The following is a 20,874-nucleotide window of genomic DNA, read 5'->3' as shown; positions in this document are numbered from 1 at the left end:
TTTTACAGGGTCGTCCGTTCGTTCACCCGCGGGTGTTTTAACGGAACAGGCAGTCCGGTCGGCTGGGGAAGCTGAACTTTTGACTGACCTTTTTCTCTATACGCACTCCAATCTTCGCTTGGGGAAAGCAGGAAGTTTTTGGGGAGGTTCATCCCTTCGTTTCGCCCAGTGGGGCGCTGCAACGAGGACGTCCAAGGTCCCCCTGTGTATTCAGTCGGCTGGGAGCTAGAGGCCGGACCGGTGGGCGGGCGACGTCAATTCCGGTGGGGGCGGACCTCTTCGTTGGATCCGCGTCTTCCGGTTCCGGACGCGGAGGAGAACCTAGCGTTCGGCTGGTGCGGCCTCTCTTTCTACAGTTGCACAGGTAGCTGTCGGAGGCACGTTCGTACCACTCTTCCTCAACAGGAGAATGTCCGAAGCAGTGGCTTCAAGTGCTCCTGGAATTAACGGCACCAGCCACCCAAAGGTAATAGCCCTGGAGAGGGGTTCCCTTACCTTGTAACCAGTAGCTCCACTGGTGTGTTTTCCCCCTAGGTGGTCGGGGGGAAGGGCAGTGCGTCTGGGATCCAGGTGGAGATTGATCCTAGGAGGGGGCACTCCCGGTGGTCCTCTTAAGTAGTGCTGGTGTTTCTTTTCTTTTTCTTTTAAAGTTTATGCTGCTCTCTCTCTTTTACTTCGGTATTTCAGAAAGACTTAAGCAGGTCCCCCCTTGGTTCTTGGAGGAAGTGTCCTTCATGTAGAGCCTCTTTGGGGAATTCCTGGTTCAAGGCACTTTGTAAGGAGTGTATTAAAGGCCTGGATAGCTCAGTCCGTAGCTCTGTTTGGGTGCCATTAGAGAGCAGGCAGCAGAACAGGGTGCAGATCTGGCGGCTTCTGTGAAGGTTCCAATGGCCTCAGCTCCAGAGCGCTCTTTTCACCAGCACAGCAGAGTGTTCCACCTAACCCAATGGTTGTTCCTCCCACAGTTTAGGGAGAATCCAGAGGGTTCCAGAGGGAAGTTGAGGAAGAAGTTGACAGAGCCGTCTCAGACTCCCAAGGGGAAACTGAGGTGAGGACTTGGATGGGGAACCCAAAAGAACCTCACGGTATAAACTTCCCCTGGATGAGGTGGATAGGCTCTTGAGAGCTGTTCAATCACTTAGGAGGCACTGTCACCCCACGATCAGATGTACTAGGGCCTAGGGGAAGCGGGTGTTCCCGGGTCATGACGTCTTGATCAATGCCATCAGGGATGGCAGGATCCCGAAAGAAAACCTTTCTTTTCTGGTGCATTAAAGCAAAGGTTTCCTTGGGCGGAAGAGGAGGCTCTCATCTGGAATAAAATCCCCCAGGTTAGATGCGGCCTTTTCTCAGATGTCCAGGCATACTGACCTGTCCTTGGGGACATGGGGGTACTTTCAGACCCTATGGTTTGAAAATGCCTGGGTGTTACCATAAGGAAATCTCTAAGCCTGCCATAGCAGCCACAGTGGTGGCTCGTAGTACAAAGTATTGGCTTATCCAGATGAAGCAATGACGGCAGAGGAGTCTTTTCTATCCTCCTTTTCCCGTGCTGCTTAAGGAGTTGGCATACACTGCGGATGCTTCGGCTCAATCCATTCGATTGTATGCAAGGTCCTCAGCTCTGACCAACTCAGCCTGGAGGGCCTTAAGGCTGTAGACATGGCAGAGGGACAGGGCGTCCAGATCAAAGCTCTGTGGAATTCTTCTTTAGAGGAGACCTGCTGTTTGGGCCAGGTCTTGAAGCAGTGCTATCGCACGGCTTATAAGAAAGAGGCCTTTCCCCTTAAGAAAAAATAGGGGGAGCAGTTAAAAAGGGTCCTTCCTCCCCCAGTGGGAGATGATCACCTCCAACCAGTTTGTGTTGGGGATCATCAGAAGAGGTTACCGTGTGGAGTTTTCAGAGCTTCCCCCTTTGAGACTCCTTGTCACTGAGCTGACAAAATGTGCCCTTCTTTCCTCTTCAGGAGTTAGAGGAATAGGAAGTGGTAATAAAGGTCCCAGCAGGTTAAACGGGCAAGGCTTCTATTCTCTCATTTGTGGTTTGCAAGCCTTCGGAAAAGTTCAGGCTCATCCTGATCCTGAATCGTCTGGGTGTCTTGGTCACCTACAGAAGTTTTTGGTTGGTTTTAGTCACGGGGTGAGGGCACCTCTTCCACCAAAACTGTTTCAGGGCATCGATAGTAAGGATGCATACCTGCATATTTCCATCGCAGAGAGCCACCAGCATTTCCTCAGGCTGGCAGTGATAACCTCTGTAGGAGTGCTACACCTTCAGTTCAAAGCACTCCCCTTTGGGCTATCCCCTTCTCCCTCGTATCTTCACCAAAGCGATGGTAGAGGTTCTATCCTTCCTGCATCTCAGGGTAGTCTCTGTGATCATGTATCTTGACGATCGTCTCCTGTTTGTCCCTTCTCTGGCGCAGTTGAATGGGGATCCACAGCTTACAAAGGACCTATTAGTGAGATTGGGTTGGCCTCTGAACCTAGGGAAACTCAACTTAAACTCCTTCCCAAGGGGTCACCTTCCTGGGGTAGGTGCTGGGCTCAACGAAAAAAAAAAAAAAAAAAGGGGGGGCTTCCCTCCTTGGAGAAAATCCAGAAGGTAAACAAAGCACTGTGGTTTCTCCAGAGCAACCGTCAGAACTCAGTGAGGAAGGTCAGGTTGAGCTTACTGACATCCACGCTCCTAGCTGTTCAGTGGATGGGGTTACGTTACCGTCCTCTGCAAACTATTCATCTTGAAGGTTTGGGACCACAGTAGGGGGTCTTAGGACTCTTTGGTTTCGGTTCTAACTCAGGTAAAGAAGCCAGGAGCGGTGGCGTGTGACAATGCGCGCCGTCTCCCAAAGGCGCAGGTTGCTGTTGGGTTGCGTATGTCTATGAGTTCTAGTCCACCCTGTGCCAAATCACGAGGGTGTCCGTTGCTAGCTTTAGCACGGTGGCTCACGACTGATCACTGAATGGCAAAGGTCACAGCTGACAGTCCTGTGCTGGCAAGGTGGCAGTGAATGGCCGACTTAGAGCATTGAGATAATACTACACAGCCTGTATTTTAAAGTCCCTTTGGTGGGAAAGGGGAACATGTTTGTCACAAGGCCTAGAGTGGATTTGGCCAATATCCAAGGAGGAAGGAGTCAAAGAGACCCTCAAAATTGGAGGGAGTTGAGAGCAGTAGATCTGGTTCTCAGGACCCCTCAGAGAGTGCTCTGGGGACATTAGGTAGGAGTCATGGAGGCAATCCCTTGGCAGTGGCTTAAGTCAATAAGACGGGGGCTTCTGGAGCAGAGCCTTAGGGGCCTTAGCGAAAGCCACCCTCAGATGGACCAAATGTTAAATTCCTGTCCTTCCAGTGATCCGGTGGAAAGGAGGGGGATTCCTTCGATAGACTTCTTTTCCCCCAAGGGAAAACGCGAAAGAAGCCATCTCCCGTTCTATGAGCAGGGGAGATGGGATGTCGGGAGCAGACGCACTAAGCACAGACTTAGGGTTTCTCTAGGTGCTATGCTTTCCCCCTTCCCGTCCTGATTCCCGTCCTGATTCCCGTCCTGATTCCCGTCCTGATTCCCGTCCTGATTCCCGTCCTGATTCCTGCTTCCTGAGTCCGGTTAAGGAAGTTCCAGGTGGAGATTACCATCTCTTTCTAATCGCACCTCATTGGCCCAGGAGGCCGTGGTTCTCCATTCTGAAGGGCCTGTCGGTGAAACTCCCCTGGGTTTTTTCCCGGTCTAGGAGTGTCTCCTTTCCCAGGGTCCAATCTGCTGTCCCCAGGTGGAACCTTGCAGCTTGGCTACTGAGGAATTACCGAAGGGCAAAGGGGTCTCAGACTGTTTAGTAGCCACTCTTTTGAATTGCAGGTAAATGGAAGCTCAGACCATTTTCCTGAAAGTATAGAGGCGGTTCAATAGCTGGGGCTCAGAGAACTCCTTCAATGAGCGCAGCTCGGGGGCCGTTCTAGAGGTCCTGCAGTCAGGGGCAGATAAAGGGTTAGCCCTGAAACATTGGAGAGTCAGGTATCCGTTTCAAGCGTATTTCTGGATAGACATCTAATGTCAGACCTTGGGATAGTAAGGTTCTTCAGAGCCTTAAGTAGGCTAAGACCAAGCCTTTGGTCGCCCCCTTCCCAGTCAGGATCTTGCTTTAGTTTTACAGGTTCTCACAGGGGAACCTTTTGAGCCGTTAGAACCTTGCTCGTTAAAATTGATCACTCTCAAAACTGTATTTTTGGTGGCAATCACTACAGCAAGGAGAGTAAGTGAACTCGAAGCCCTTTCTATTAGGGCACCTTTTTTTCAGGTTTTTTCCGGATCATTTGGTTTTTAAGATAGATCCGGCCTTTTTTACCTAAGGTAGCCTCTAGTTTCCATAGAATACAGGAGATTGTGCTACCTACTTTCTGTTCGAATCCAGTAAGAAAACAGGAACACATGTTTCACAGATTAGATGTTAAAAGATGTGTTCTTCATTATTTGGATTGCACAAAGTCAGTTCAGGAAATCTGATTCACTTTTTGTGTTGTTTTCTGGGGCTAGGAAGGGTTCCAAAGCCTCTAAATGCACGATAGCTAGATGGTTAAGGTTAGCCATTGGACAGGCTTACGTGACAGGGGGGTTAGATCCCCCAGTTGGGGTTAGAGCACACTCAGCCGGGACAGTGGTAACTTCTCAGGCAGAGTGGGCTGGGGCATCTCCTGAACAGATCTGTAGTGCTGCAACGTGGTCCAGTGTTTCTACGTTTGTGAAACATTATAGACTGGATCTTCTGTCAGCCAAAGACCAAGCCTTTGGCCGTAAAGTACTGCAGGCAGTGGTCCCACCCTAAGGTAATGTACTCGCTTATCCTCTCTAAGGTGGCTGTCCTGAAAGACGATTGGGGAAAAATGGAATTACGTACCGGTAATGTCCTTTTCCAGGAGTCTTTCAGGACAGCACCGGTTCCCACCCAAGTTTTTTGCAGACCATCGGGAACTCATCACATGAGACCGTCAGGTAAGACTAAAAGTTTGTTTGTTTGACGTGTTCTTGTGTCTCCCCAGTTGGCCGGAGGTACTCTGGAAGAACTGAGGAATGAAGGGAGGAGGAGGCTTAAATCTTGAAAATGAAGGCGGTGTTTCCTAAGAGGGGAGGAGCCAGTGTCTCTCTAAGGTGGCTGTCCTGAAAGACTCCTGGAAAAGGACATTACCGGTACGCAATTCCATTTTTTTTTCACAGGAGACTGGAACTCCTCTTTAAAGAGCGTACAACATCCTCTATGTACAGGTATTGTCAGATGGCATAGCAAGAGGAATGGCACAAAGTAACTTTAGAATCGAATCCAGCCTTACTACTACTCCATTACTGAACATGCCTGTTTTATGTATTGCAGTGACTAAAAGAAAACCAATTACCTAGGAGAAATGTTTAAAGCTGATTTTTTTTTTTTTTTTTTTTAACGCTTTTTGCTATGTAAATATAAATTACATCTACTGATGCCTATCACATGTGTGGCCACTGTTGCTTTCAATAAAATGTAGGTTTATTCAGCCTGTACAGTATTATAAGCAGTGGACATCCGGTGATGAAACCTAACATTCTGGCTTTAGTATAATTCCAATAGCGTGTCACTTAGGATTTAGAATAAGTATTAATGTAAAACAGAAGTGTGGAAATGGGATGCTGTAAATTCTGACCAGTATGTTCTGTAGACAGAGGAAGCTCCATTTTGATTATTTTAGAAGATATTCAGTCTTCCAATTCAGTACAGACACATACATGGGGGGTGCCATATTTGCCCATTATATGTGCTGTGCGTCTTTGGCTCAGTTTCAGGGCAGCATTCAGGCAAAAATTGCACCCCAATTCATCCTTGAAATGGAGAGCAGGGACGCACCAGACCCCTGCTATGTGCCACATCCGTCTTAGATGTGATCCCAACCTGAAAGAACACTCCGTGTATAAAGAAGAGCTACATTTTCTTTATAGGAAAAAAAATCTTTTTTTTTTTTTTTTAATAATATGATTTGATAATGTCATGTGCCCATTCAGTCATACAAAGTGTATATTTTACTAATACATCTGCTTTAATATCAAACGTTCTTTTTACAGCTAAAGATGTTATGTACATTTGCCCATTCTGGGGTGCAGTCAGTGGAACATTAACCGTGACAGACTTTAAAATGTACTTCAAAAACATTGAAAGGGTGAGTTATGAAGTTCATTTTTCCGGATTACAGTGCATGCAGCATTCGTTTCTGGGAGTGGATTTTCCTTAACAGCTTTTACAGCTATAATGAACTATTGCATGGGGCAGGGATAGGTCCATGTGAAACTCCATTTCAGAACGGGAACTGGAACATCAAAGTCAGTAATAAGAATTCCCCATAACTATTCTAAAGTAAAAAAAAAAAAAAAAAAAAATCCTAATGAGGTGCAGACATCTTTCTAAAAGTGGTTGTAAAATCTCAAGATTTTTTCCTTCATGCGTAAAAAACCTGTGTGCAGCGCTGTCTCGATCCAGCAATGTGCTCAAGAGCAGAAGCACTCCCGGGTCTCTTCCTCCTCATTGGCTGAGGCAGCAGCATGAGCTATTGGCTCCCCCTACTGTCAATCACAGCCAATAGTGAGGAGGGAGTGAGAAAGAGCCAAGCTTGGTGTGTAAATGGACACACAGAGCAGGGGTGTAGGAGCAAGCCTGCTTGGGTGCCCCCATAGCAAACTGCTTGCTTTGGGGGCACTCAACAGGGAGGGATGGGCCAGGACTGCTAGTGAGGGACGAAAGAAAGAAGAGGAGGATCGGGGCTGTTTTGTGCAACACCACTGCACAGAACAGGTAAGTATAACATGTTTGTTATTTCTTTTAAAAATCTGCCTTTTAATATCTCTTTAAAGTCCCTTAGAGGTATAAAAACCCAGCAGGTGGCTAAGGGGACTTTATGAAAAATCCTGCAAAGCCAAACATAGAACATGTCCAGAATCCTCTAAATGCCACTTATGGGGAACTTTATATGAATGTTATGATGCTGCCAAAAGGTAGTTACAAAGTTATTTGGGTACAGTTTACAAAAATAACTTTTGCTGCAATTCCCACTGTTCTTATCCCCTTTAATATGTGTCTTTAAATACTTAGATGGTATTCAGTTAACTTTTTGGCAGGAAAAGAGATGAAAATTCTGACTCCGCATCAACATCCACTATCCAGTCATTGATCTTGTCTACACACAAATTGTCTGTATGCCATTTTTTTTCTTCAGAGAAAAAAAACACAATAACCCTTTCTAATTTAAAAATAAATTCAATCTGTAACCCTAAAATTACCTTTGACTGAGCAGACCCTTTAATATTGATTTATTGTGTGTTATTGCATACCTTTTTTATGTGCAGTTAGGCAAGGCATAAACAGGGCTTGTTATATGCGATTTGTATAGAGAGAGTACTCATTTTTACCATTCATATTCCTTTCTAATCCATGTATGCTTAGTGATCACCAGTATGGACCAACCCATTTTCCTTCTCTTCCAGGATCCACCTTTCATCTTGGATGTCCCACTGAGTGTAATCAGCAGGGTGGAGAAAATAGGAGTTCAGAGTCAAGGGAACAACTCTTGTGGTATAGAAATAGTATGCAAGGTAGTTACTGTTCTATTATTTATTTTTTTGCATTTCAAAATTGTTCAGAACTGTTACGTCCTTTAGCATACCTTAAAGAGGAAGTAAACACTGATGGGGGTTTACTTCTTCTTTGATTCCCTGCAAAGGTAAAGCATAATGGACTACTTTGCACCGCATAGTAGTCCATTATGTGTCACTTATCTGACACAGGAGCCAGCGAAGTCACCGCTGTCCCCTGTAGATCCGAGCGTCCATCTTCTTGGTGGGTCTCGCTGCTCTGGCGCTGTGATTCGCCGGAGCAGCAATGACGTCACTCCCACGCATGCCCACGGGAGCCGACACTCCACGATCTGCGGCCTGCCCAGTGCGCCTGCGCGCCGCTGTCAGCGGTGGCTGTCTTCGGGTAAATATCTCCTAAACCGTGTAGGTTTAGGAGATATTTCTTGGACCTAGAGGTAAGCCTTAATCTAGGCTTACCTGTAGGTCAAAGTGGTTTGTAAGGGTTTACAACCACTTTATTTACCCAATTTACGTTACTGAGCTCTAATTAGCAGCAGTCACACTTTAAAGTCCATTCACACCACAACTGACACATTAATGTGCATTGTAACGTGTGCTGTGCTACAATACACTGTTTAATTGCTGTGCTTTTTTCCTCAACTTATGTCCAAGTAACAGACTGGGCAGTTGTCATTTTAAGCCCCCCCCCCCCCCCCCTTTATATTTCTGAGAGGTGCTTGGTTTTAGAAAAGGAGACCAGTGCACATTCCTTACTTCCCACTAGGTATCTCCTATTCTGACAATCCTTGACATGGTGGCCCAGCCCCCTCCCCCCCCCACCATAACACTCCAATCAGTGCTCTCCACCATTGGCTAGTCATGCTAATCAGGATTTGGTCGCTTGTTGTTTTTCCAGCATGTTCGGCCAGCTTCTGTCGGACAGGGTGGTATACACATGGGCCGAATGTCGGCTGTTTTTTTTTTTTTTTTTATCAGCCAATGTGTCCAGACATTCGACTCCTGTGTACGGGGCTTTAGGAGAGCACCAAATGGAAAGCCTGTGCAGGAGCTTTGGTCAGAGCAGCATGGAATGCACAAATTAAGCCATCGTCCTTCTTTGTAGTTACTGTATTTACTAGGAAATGCCTGACTTTGATTGTTTTCCCTGAAAGCCAAAGCCTGTATTGTTTCTAAAGAGACATAAAAGCAGTGACCTTTTTCAACTTCCACTGATTTTTTGGGAATGCTACACTTACTGATGATTGTTCAGATTATCCCCAAAGTATACTTCTAATAAGATTATCCTTTATCTTTTGAAAGGATATGAGGAACCTACGGCTGGCCTACAAACAGGAAGAGCAGAGCAAGCTGGAAATATTTGAAAATCTTATAAGGCTTGCCTTTCCAGTTTCAAATGGACTGGTAAGTAACTGACCTTCACCCTTATTTTAAATTTTTAAATTTTTTTTTGAATAAAGCACCAAATGTCACCTGTTGCGTTCAGGAAAACATTAAGGCTTAAAGGTTAAGTACACCTTTACAGAAGAATCTGTAAGGGCAACTTACACAGGACCCCCCCTCCTCGCCTTCCTCCCCCCCCCCCCCCCCCCCCAGGGTCCCTCTGACCTGGACCGTGGAAATTTCCCGTTCTGAGCCCCCGTATATCCGTGTCAGGAGTCCGGGGCTTAGAAATCCCCTGAGCTGAATGTCCAAAACATACCCCATCAGGAGGGGCGTTTCGGAGCATTCTAATTGGTCAACAACGCCGATCAATCAGCAGCCACATAGCCCGTCCTGTCAGCAATGAAGAAGACTAGTGGTTGGCGAGGGGATTTCTAAGCCCTGGACTCTTGACGTGGATATACTGGGGCACAGAATGGGAGATTGCCGCGGTCCAGGTCAGCGGGATGGGGGGGGTCAAGAACAGGGGGTCGTGTGTAAGTTCAACTTAAAGATTTTTCTGTAAAGTTGAACTTACACTTTATAGTGAACCTGTGCCCAGACCATGGCTATTAAAGCATAACCCCAGCAAAAGAATCAAGATAATAACAAAACAATGATTGCAATTTTGAGGTTCAGTACAGAGATTTCACCTGCAGTACTTTTTTTCTGCCACTAGATGTTTTTTTGCCTCTTTGTGCTGCTTTTTACGTTTACACATCAGTTCTACTACACAGGAACTGGAAGAGACTGGCACATAACCATTTAATGATGTATTAATGATTACATAGCTGTTTTCATTTTTTTAATCTATTATATCTTGCTAAAGTTTGGCTTTGAACTCTTAATAAGCAGCAAAAAAGGTGAACTCCAAGAACTTTATGTACATTTCACCAGCTTGGTTACAAGATGTTCTCCTATCTGGACTGTCACTGGGGATGCTGAAAATTCACTATTTTACAATCGGGGATGTTCTCTATTGTGTGCTGCTGGAATGATTTGCTATCTGTACACTTGCTGCGGTTTGTAGTCGGGGAGATGCCTTCTCCTGTACTTTTGCCAATCAGCAAACGTCTTGTATTTTTTATTGAATACAAGACGCTCTCTCATTGAACCTTGCAGAGAGGAGGGGTGGATGATGTCATGGTTAACGCCTCATTCAATCAGAAAATTTCTTGTATTCATTGGAAAAAAATACAAGACATTTGCTGAATAGTGGAAATACGGAAGAAAGCAACCCCGTGTGTTCACTGTACAGAGGCAAGGCGCTTTAGCAGCCCCTGGAAAAGGACAGCACTGACTGTATGTAGCACAGACTGATAGTGAAAATGTCACATTTCCCAGCAGCCCTCCAGATGTGACACATGGATAATTGTATACAACCAAGCAGGCCCAATCTAAGTTTAAAAATGGGTAATTCCTGGAGTTCAGCTTTAAGTTATCATTCACCTCTCTAGCTGCTTTTCATGAATTATTCCTTCTCAAAGATCACAACAAAGACTCTCCAGTCCAGTTTCGGTCCCTTTTTAAAGTGGAAGTAAACTCACCTATCGTTTTCTTCCACGGAAGCTGCCATCTTTGCCTCTGTTTAATCTTTAGCTGCCACGGTGCTGCACATGTGATCCGTTATGACACCAGCCATTGGGTGGTTTGACAGTTTGATTGAGAGCACAGCCAATGTGCAGTTAGCATTCCCGGCATGCCTTTTTTTGAAACTGTTTAAATCGATGGGTTTACTTCCACTTTAAGGGCTTATTTACACTTGTGGCCAGGGGCAGTAAAATTGTGTGGCTTAGCTGTGGCTTTACTGTGTCTCTTAACCCAGCACAGTGGGCAGAGGGAATTGTTTCACAGCTGAGGCAAAAATGTAATCCCCGTTGAATTTAGCAGACAGTACTGGTGCCAAGTGTGACCTTCAATGGATGCAGTGGTGTGGGCTGTACAGGGTTTAAACCAGGTGGTGAGGAGGCAACATAATGCCTCTCAGCTACCTGTCAACCACCCAAGGCTGACACTAGTGTAACGGAATCCTAACAGCGTAGGAACATCTGCATTTGTTTTATATTATAAGCTGGCCAAGATCTGCTCTCTAGTGAAGATTTAATTGAAAATGAATTTCTGCACAATACCCATGGCTGCAGAGGTGTGTGGGAGAATATGCAAATCCTGCGGTGTGTATGATCTGGGTGCAGGTTTAAGAAGAGCAAGAGTAATAATGTACAATGTGTTGGCACTCCTGATACCATATCAGAAATAACCTTAGCCGATCTGTCAGTGGCTACTTTGGGGAAGCTTGACATCCTAAGATGATAAAACAAGCAAAATATTGCAAACATGAAATTCTGAATAGCAGGGACATTGATTTCTTTAACTCTGACAGAACTTACAGCCCCCACTTATTTGTCTGATGTTGTTTGCGCCTTTTTTAAGTTTTAAAAAAAAAAAAATTATTATGAAAGGTTTCTTTTTTCATGTGCTTGGAACACGATGAATTGTTGAACCGTTGGGATTCTTTCCTCACATAGGCATATGTATGTTCCATAACACGATCAGAAAGTCTAAGCAAGAACTGGCAGATCTGTGTAGCTCCGGCCACTTGTGATTTCTGCCAGGAATACTTTATAATCATGTTGGGAGCTCACTAGAATCCCTGTGATGACTCCATTTCTTTACACACTGAGAAAAGTATTTGTGCACAAATTTGATGGACTTTGTGGTGGCTGGAAAATTATGAATTTTAGGAACGTAGATATAACCCCGCCTGATTATAATCTTTTGTTTCCGATTACATAAACTCTGATGTAATATCAGACCCATACTTGTGTTTTGAGCCCTGGATGGATCCTCCTTAGATCAGATTTTCTCCCATTTGTCAGTGCTTTTCCTGGCAAACTGTTTTGCCTACAGAATACAATTGTGTTATCTGTCAAACACAAAGCTTATGTAAGAAGTGATTCATTAGGATCAGTTTAGCCATTAAACATTTGGCATCTGGGGCCATTTCTCCTCAAATCTAAACAAGAAAGTACGACTAAAGCCTGGTACACTATTGTGTTTTTTTTTTATTTATTTTTTTATTTCATTCAACTCAGCAGGCTGAATGAAAAAATACTAAAGTTCTTGGGAGGAGCCAATGTACTAACTGCGCAGTGTTAGGACAGCGATCTCCCCACTGAGCTATTGTGTTCTGACGAGGAACTACCACCCCGCTAGAACACACCGGTCAGATCTTACAGCCATTGGCTGAGGGCATTGAACAGATGTCGATTGGCACACCTTTTTCGGTCATGCTTTGACCAGCTTCTGTTGACCCGGTTGCTGTACACGGCCCGAATGTCGGCTGGTTTCTATTGAACCAGCCAATGCCGTCTAAGCCCTTGTACACACGGTCGGACATTCCGACAACCAAATCCGACGGATTTTGTCCGAAACTGTTGCATACACACGGTCGGACAAAGTTGTCAGAATGTCCGATCATTCAGAACGTGATGACGTTATTTCGTTACAATGGGACTACTTTCAGGCTAGTAGCCAATAGCTTTGATGTAGGAATTTGATCTGAGCATGCGTGGCACTTTGTCCGATCGGAATTCTCTACACATGATCGGAGTATGTCCAATCGGAGCATTTTGTCGAAAAATTTTACCAACAAGTTGGAAAACTTATCCGTCGGATACTCCGACGGAAACAGTCCGATGGAGACCACACACAGTCGGAATATCCAGCAAAACGGTCCGATCGGACACATTCCGTCGGAATCTCTGACCGTGTGTACAAGGGCTAATACTCGGCCCATGTGTGTGGCTTGTAAGGCAAGCCCATATGTGAATAATACATTTTTTTTTGTTCAACCAGCGGGTTGAATAAAAAAAAAAAAAAAAAAAACAGATTTTAAAGTTGATGTGGGAATCCTTCTCACTGTGCTATTGTATTTTGCCGGTGGGGAGCTTAATCGGTGTTGCCAGCGACACTGATTGTTCAGGGAAAAACTGATAGGATGGTTGCACACAAGTTGTCTCTGCTGAACTTTTGATCCATGTATAGCCAGCTTAAGCCGCACTAGAATGGGAGTACCACATAAGGTGTGTTTTGTCCGTTTGTTATCAACATAGTTATGTTAGTTGTCTGGACCAGTGGGGTGTGTCCTGATGCTAGGGATCGACAGATATAGTTTTTAGGTGCCAATACAATGCCGATATTTCGGCCACCTCTCCTGACGATAGCCAATATTATGTTCTGATATTTTGTACATTTAGGCTACATGCCCACGGACGTTTTAAAAAAATTAGCTGCAAAGCTAGTACCGACACCATGAAAAAAGTGGCTGAAAATGCAATTTTGTTTTTGCGTTTTGCATTGGTGTCAATGCCCGTTTAGCCACGCTAGCTTTCAGCCGCATTTCTCGGTCTCTATTCAAAATCAATGGTTCCCTATGGGAGCCTATTGATTTCAATAGAAGTCGCACCAGAAGTCTGCCTTAAGATGTTTCGACTTGATGTACGACTTGTGCTGAAACTCTTGAAGGGGAACCCCACCCAAAATTTTGCGTGAGGTCCCCCCCAAGATCCATACCAGACCCTTATCCGAGCACGCAAGCCCGGCAGGTCAGGAAAAGGGGGGGCGAGCGAGCGCCCCCAGCCCCCCCCCCTCCTGGACCATACCAGGCCACATGCCCTCAGCATGGGGAGTGGGTGCTTTGGGGCAGAGGGGGCCCTTGCGCCCCACCACCCCAAAGCACCTTATCCCCATGTTGATGAGGACAAGGACCTCTTCCCGGCAACCCTTGTCCGCTGGTTGTCGGAGTCTACGGGCAAGGACTTATCGTGATCTAGAAGCCCCCTTTAACAAGGGGGCCCCCCAGATCATGGCCCCCACACCCTAGGTGAAGGAGTATGGGGTACATCGTACCCATTCACCTAAATAAAAAAAATGTCAAAAATAAACACACTACACAGGTTTTTAAAGTATTTTATTAAAGCAGCTCTGGGTCTTCTCCTCTCTCTCTCTCCGCTATCTTCTGCTGGGTCTTCTCTTCTGCTGGGTCTTCTCTCCTCTCCCGGTCTTTTCCTCTCTCTCTCTCTCTCTCTCTCTCTCTCTCTCTCTCTCTCTCTCTCCACTATCGGCTGCTCTTTTGTTGGGTCCTCTCCCTCTGTTCTTCATCATTCCCTGGGTGATGAAATCAAAAGGGGCATGTCCTCTAACTTGCATCATTGGGTGGCCCCATGCCAATACAAATCATTGCACACGGCGGACCCAGCATTACACCGGGAGATCACGTCAAGTCAATATCGGAAGAAGAACAGAGGGAGAAGACCCAAACAAAATAGCAGAAGATAGCAGAGAGAGAGGAGAAGACCCAGGGAAAGAGCAGAAGATAGCGGAGAGGGGAGAAGACCCAGCAAAAGAGCAGAAGATAGCGGAGAGAGAGAAGACCCAGAGCTGCTTTAATAAAAATACTTTAAAAACCTGTGTAGTGTGTTTATTTTTGACACTTCTTTATTTAGGTGAATGGGTAAGGGTACGATGTACCCCGTACTCATTCACCTAGGGTGGGGGGCCCACAGACCCCAACAACCACTGCCCAAGGGTTGTCAGGAAGAGGCCCTTGTCCTCATAAACATGCTAATCTCAGCCCGTAATAATCGGCCAAACCCTACCTGATACTATTTCTACAAAATATCTGTTTTTCACCAGAGCAGGACACATATTCTATGACAACTCTCTATGATGGGAATTCTATGAACTTAAATTACTAAAAATGTTCTCTCCCCTCCTCCCACCTATGCTGCCTAAAAACGTATTTGTAATTTTTAAAGTCTTGTCTGGTCATGTGGTTCTGCATCTTCAGTTCCCCTGTGGCAGTGAGCGGCTGCTGCAGAGGAAAGGAGGGAACGCCAACAATAGAGGGGCAATAGGAGCCTGTGGATAATGTGGCAGCTTTGTGGCAGGAATTCACAGCTGTTGAGCACTCCCTTCCAGCCAGAGCTGCTAGATCACATTACAAGGCCACGTTGCAAAAAAAAAAGAAAAGGTCCTCTTGGGAGCCGAATAGTGGCACAGAGATGAACAGCACCCCAAGCATAACCCCTCCCTTCAAAATCACTGAATGACATTTCCTTCTAATGTTATCTCTGTACCGGTTATGTTTTATTTTATATTTCATACACTCTATAATGAAAACAAGCATGACTAAGCCGGGGTTCACATTGCCTGTTGGTTCCGCATGTCTTTGAAGTTGGACCCCAGTGTGACTTCAGCATGCCCTGCATGCAACTTATTTAATAGAAGTCAATGCAAGTCGGACCAAAAGTAATGCAGGAACCTTTTTCTAAGTTGGAGCGACTCAAGTCGCACAGATTTGGAATGGATCCATGCCATAGAATAAAGTCTGACTGGGGTCCAACTTCTGATGCGACAAGTGCTCCGAAGTCAAGATTGTCACATCAGTGTGAGTTGGGCCAAAGTCTTAAGTTGGTCCATAAATGGCTCAAAATCTGCGTTGTGGCTGACCCCAACTAATGACTTTTTTAAATTTTTTTAATAGCTGTTACGCTTAATTTACCTGGGTCAAGCATGCAGCTGGTGAGGTATGAAAGTTTAAACTCCAGTTTTGCATGCTTGTTCCAGATTAGTGATTTAGTGTCATGATCAGAGGACATCCCTAGAGCTTGTACCTTTTTAGGCCGGGTTCACACTGATGCGAATTTGATGCAGATTTCTCCGCATCCAATTCGCATGACAGGAGTGTAACCAGCTATCAATAGAGCCGGTTCACACACCTCCGTGGCGGCCTCAGTCCAAATTGCGGAAGGATCCTGTGCGTCTTCTGGTCTGTTTCAGGGGCAAATTCGACCAAAAATTCTGACCTTATTCACACCTGAAATGGTGAAAGACACGCACCAGACCCCCTTCTGTGAGCCTCGGCCGCAGTTGGTGTGTGAGGAACCCAGCCTTAAAAGGTCAGTCACTTTGTCTTGCTTGCTTCATAAGAGTATATAAAACACAAGGCTCGATTTATAGCCTGTTACAAGATCACACATTACAAGGATTGTGAGTGGAGGGCTCTGTGCTACCTTTGTTCTGCTCTTTTATTCTGTGGTTGTCCTAAACTGAAGTATGTAAGCTGCAACTGTTGTCACCTCCCTCTGAAAATGCTAGTTTCCTGGCTGCCATGCTGAGAAAATAGTTTTTCTGACCCGGTACAAATTTGCAGATCCGGTGTTGTGGCTTCACCGACTTTCCTATTTTGCACGCTTGTTTCAGGTCAGTGACTGACAGCCAAGCAGCTAGCATTTTTAGATGGAATTCTGCATTTGCAGGCTCTGTATTTCTCTCAGTACCAATTTCCTTTAACAGCTCAACCTTGCCACATACCTCCATACTTTTTTAAAACCTTTAACTAGAACCCGTCAATTAAGGTATCTGTTGACAACCATCTCTTAGTGCCCGTTCACACAAGGGCGACGCGACTTGCAGCGCGACTCACAGACGCGACCTGCACACGACTTCAGCGGCGACTTGCAAAATGACTTCTGTATAGAAGGCAATGCAAGTCGCCTGAAGTCGCCCCGAAAATAGTACAGGAACCTTTTTCTAAGTCGGAGCGACTTGAGTCGCTCCTATTAGAACGGTTCCATAGTACAGAACGGAGCGCGACTTGTCAGGCGGCTAAGTCGCCTGACAAGTCGCGGTAGTGTGAACGGGCACTTAGGGTTTATCTTTAAGGCCTCTTTCACACGGGGAGGATCAGTAATGATCCGCCCCGTGAAGATCCGCTCACTCAGCGGGGATCGCTCCGTTGTCCCCGCTGAGCCGGCTGCGGACAGGGCGGTCTCCGCACACTGTGCAGGGACCGCCCTGTCAGATCTCCGCTCTCCTCTATGGGGATCGGACGAGCACGGACCGTGTGTCCGTGTTCGTCCGATCCGTTTTGCAGACGGATAGAAAAATTGGATTTTCCTCCATCTGCAGAATCGGACTGTTGCGGAGGCGGACGAAATCGGGTGTCTGCGGATGCTCATCTGCAGACACCCGCTATCCCATAGGGATGAATGTATGTCCGTATTTCATCCGCAAACGGATGGATGAAATACGGACATACCATCCGCATGTGTGAAAGGGGCCTTAAGCAAATCTAAACCCAAAGCCTAAAATCAAGTTCATCACAGCTTACCAGTTCTGTGGTGGTTGTCCTTTTTTCCCCTCTATCAACTAGTGATTCTGCCAGTAACACACTTCCTGTCCTCGTATGACAACACTCATTAAGCCTAATGTGTCAGGACAACAGAAATGGGACACAACTTCTAGGACTTCCCCTGTCTTGTCCGTAGCATAGATGGACAGGGTCCTGTAATCCTCAGAACAATATAACAGATAACTGTGCTGCCCAGGCAGAGAGCAGTTGACAAGATTCTGGAGAGATAAGAAGATAATGATTGCGATTGTCAAAAGGATATGACAAAACTCTTTTAATCATATATTTAACTGAACAAAAGGAAGCAAATAGGAGAAGTTTATTGTTGGTTTACTTAACCTTTAAAGTGGTTGTAAACTCTTCCCCCACAAATGTGTCCCATGTAAATCAGCATAAAAAACCCAAATGAACACTGCTTGTAGATATCTCCTTACTTGCTTAGTATTGTTGTAATCCTTTTTGTTCTTTAGAATGAAGTCACTGAGCATGCCCAGATCTCCCCTGATTTACGGCACACTCTCTTATGTCTTATCGATCTGTTATCAGGACTTCCTACAGCACACCATTGATATCCCAGGAGACTTCAAAATCACTCAGAGCTTCCTCCTACACCCCATGTGACACATGCAGTTTAAAGCAGGGCATGGGACAGCATTACTGCACTCTTATCAGCTGAAGCTGATAAGACTCACACAGGCAAACACTAGATAATCAGCACAAGTAAATAATATGAAATAAAACAAGTCAGCTATGAACAGGGACGCAGGGTTGCCATAGAAACATTGGATTGAGAAGGAGGCTTGGTTAACCGTACAGGAAGTGCTCAATGTAAGGGCGGAAATGCACTCCACTGTGGACTCAGAAAACAATACTTAAGATGGCATTGCCTAACCCCTGGAAACAAGTTTTTTAAAGTTTCTTTAAACAGTAAATAATATGCAATTTGGGCTGGATTACAGTGGCTACAGTTTGATAATTACTTATTATAATGGACTAAATGAAAAGAAGCATCAGAGTGGGAGAGTTTACTTCCTCTTTAACAATCTCTTGACTCAAACTCTCTCCCATCCAGGTGTTTACTTACCTACTCCAACATTGCTCACATCCTCACCAGCAAAATCTTGTATATTACTCCAACGGCTCGGGGACATTCCATTCATGACCATGGGACATTAATGCTCAGTCAGCACCTGGGTGGAGGTTTAGTTTAGGATTTGATCCCTGGTTTAGGGGGCTAGGGATGAGGGACTGGGACAGAGTTAACATAAAGGGTTTGTAAAGTCTCAGTTTTTCACCTTCATGCGTTCTATGTATGAAGGTGAAAAACCCTGAGATGGCCTTTTGTGGCCCCCCAGAGCCCCCCCTCTTACTTACCTGAACCCGATCATTCCAGCGACAAGCACAGCAGCTCCAGGGTAGGGACCGATGTGAGTGTGCAATGTACAAGGATAGGGACAATTGTAGACACTCAGGTTAAACTGGATGGACTGGTGTCTTTATTCAACCTTACTAACTATGAAACTATGCTGTCTTGGGTCTTCATTGGATAGTTTGATGGCAGCAGGAGCCGTTGGCTTCCGCTGCTGTCAAATCCAGTGACACGGGAGCGGGGGCGAGACCGATTCCTGTAGCAGCAGGACTCGGGAGCGCGCACCCACACGAGTGCCCCCTTAGAAAGAGTATGTAAAAGTGAATTTGGCCTTTAAATGTACTCATATTTGCTAAATGCGATAAAAAAAATCTTCTTGTATGATTTGCTGCTGTTGCTTGGATTGTGTGATTTGTATTCTAACTAGCAGAGAAGAGTTCTATCTGGGCTCTGTTTTGACAAAAAAAAGGTTCATCACAAGGATCCAATATTTTTATTCCTCTCATTGTCTGGGTACTTCTTGGGCAAGTATTCCTAGTGGTGGTTGGAGTTGAAATGTTCTCACGAACACTTTTGGCTCAGAGCTGGATACTGAATGATCTATTTTGGTTCATCCCATAAGGAGCAACAGTTACCTTGTAACTCCTTTATATAGGTAAGCACATGAGCTAGCTTACAGACGAGAACTGCTAACAGCTTGGACCGCAGCAGATGCCGGGTCAGAGTTCAGGGGCTTCCGAGTGCAATGCTTTATGCCTAACCTGAAAATAACAGCATGTCCAATCCATTTAATTAGAATGTTTTCCTTAACCCATGTTGTCTTTTTTCTTTTAGCCTTTATTTGCATTTAGTTACAAAGAAAAATTCTCTGTGGATGGCTGGAAAGTTTATGATCCAACAACAGAATACAAGAGACAGGTATAGTGTAATATATTTAGCCAAATCACAATTTAGTTTTATAGGTATATATCTGATAATAAGTATATACTGTATGTGTGTGTGTGTGTGTGTGTGTATATATATATATATACATACATACATACATACATACATACATACATACACGGGAAAATAATTATTTATTCCCTGCAGATTTTGTACGTTGGCCCACTTTCAAAGAAATGAAGGGTCTATAACTGTTATCATGGGTGTATTTTACATGATAGACTAGAATAGACAGAATATTAACCAAAAATTTAGAAAAAAAAAAGCTACAAAATGTTAGAAATTGGGATGCAGTTCAGTGAGTAAAATAAGTATGTGATCCTCAAGCAAAACATGACTTAGTACTTGGTGGAGAAACCCTTGTTGGCAAGCACAGAGGTAAGACATTTCTTGTACTTGGTTACACGGTTTGCGCACATCTCTGGAGGGATTTTGCTCGTTTCTTCATGACAGATCTTCTCTAAATCCTTAAGGTTTTATGGCTATCGCTTGCCAACTCTAAGTTTCAGCTCCGTTTTGTACAAAAATCTTATGATTTACAAAATAAAGAATAGTATTTATTAATGGCTCATTGGTGGTTGATTTACTAATACTAACTATAGAGAGTCTCAAATGCTACCTAATAGCTTAGTTTTTGTACATGTGTTATCATGAATAGTTAGGATATTAATACACTATCAAATTTGTTCTACCTTTATGTTAGACATGCCAGCACTCTTCCAAAATACTCCTTCTTGGTTCTTTTCCTCAGTTGCTTCCCTGCCTATTCGACAAAGAAGTAGGTTTCATTTGGGGGGAGTCTTTTCTCCCCTTATGATGTTACATTGTGGTGCACCCAGAAAAAGGTTGATCAAACTGTTAGGGTCGGTTCACACAGGGGCAACACGACTTTCAACACGACTTTTGGAGGCAACTTGGACACGACTTGAACACGACCTGGGGCGACTTACAACACGACTTTAAGTCGCCCCAGGCCAGGCGACTTTTGCCGTGGCCAATCAGAGAATGAGCTTTCAAGGGGGAACTCCACGCCAAATAAAAAAAAAAACGGCATGGGTTCCCCTCCGAGAGCATACCAGGTCTAGTATGGATTTTAAGGGGAACCCCCTACGCCGAAAAAATGGCGTGGGTGTCCCCCCCCAGATCCATACCAGACCCTTATCCGAGCACGCTACCTGGCTGGCCAGGAAAGGGGGTGGGAACGAGCGAGTGCCCCCCCCCCCCGAGCCGTACCAGGCCGCGTGCCCTCAACATGCGGCCCCCTCACCCCAAAGCACCTTGTCCCCGTGTTGATGAGGACAAGGGCCTCTTCCCGACAACCCTGGCTGTTGGTTGTCGGG

General features: G+C 45.3%; 1 protein-coding gene across 7 annotated transcripts in view; it reads left to right on the top strand.

Moving 5' to 3' along the window:
* The window catches only part of MTMR1 (myotubularin related protein 1), a 141,943-nt gene that overhangs the window by 57,902 nt on the left and 63,167 nt on the right, over positions 1 to 20,874 (top strand). For all 7 annotated transcript variants that reach the window (XM_077486581.1, XM_077486430.1, XM_077486343.1 and 4 more), the window contains 4 exons: positions 6,084 to 6,178; positions 7,497 to 7,604; positions 8,907 to 9,008; positions 19,424 to 19,507. In XM_077486581.1, the coding sequence (XP_077342707.1) occupies positions 6,084 to 6,178; positions 7,497 to 7,604; positions 8,907 to 9,008; positions 19,424 to 19,507 (389 nt within the window). The remainder of the gene's footprint in view (positions 1 to 6,083; positions 6,179 to 7,496; positions 7,605 to 8,906; positions 9,009 to 19,423; positions 19,508 to 20,874) is intronic.

Source organism: Lithobates pipiens, unplaced genomic scaffold (genome assembly GCF_037356315.1).
Source record: "Lithobates pipiens isolate NorthernLeopardFrog02 unplaced genomic scaffold, aLitPip1_a1.2 Scaffold_1, whole genome shotgun sequence".
Lineage (NCBI taxonomy): Eukaryota > Metazoa > Chordata > Amphibia > Anura > Ranidae > Lithobates > Lithobates pipiens.
This window is presented reverse-complemented; position numbering and strand designations above follow the sequence as displayed.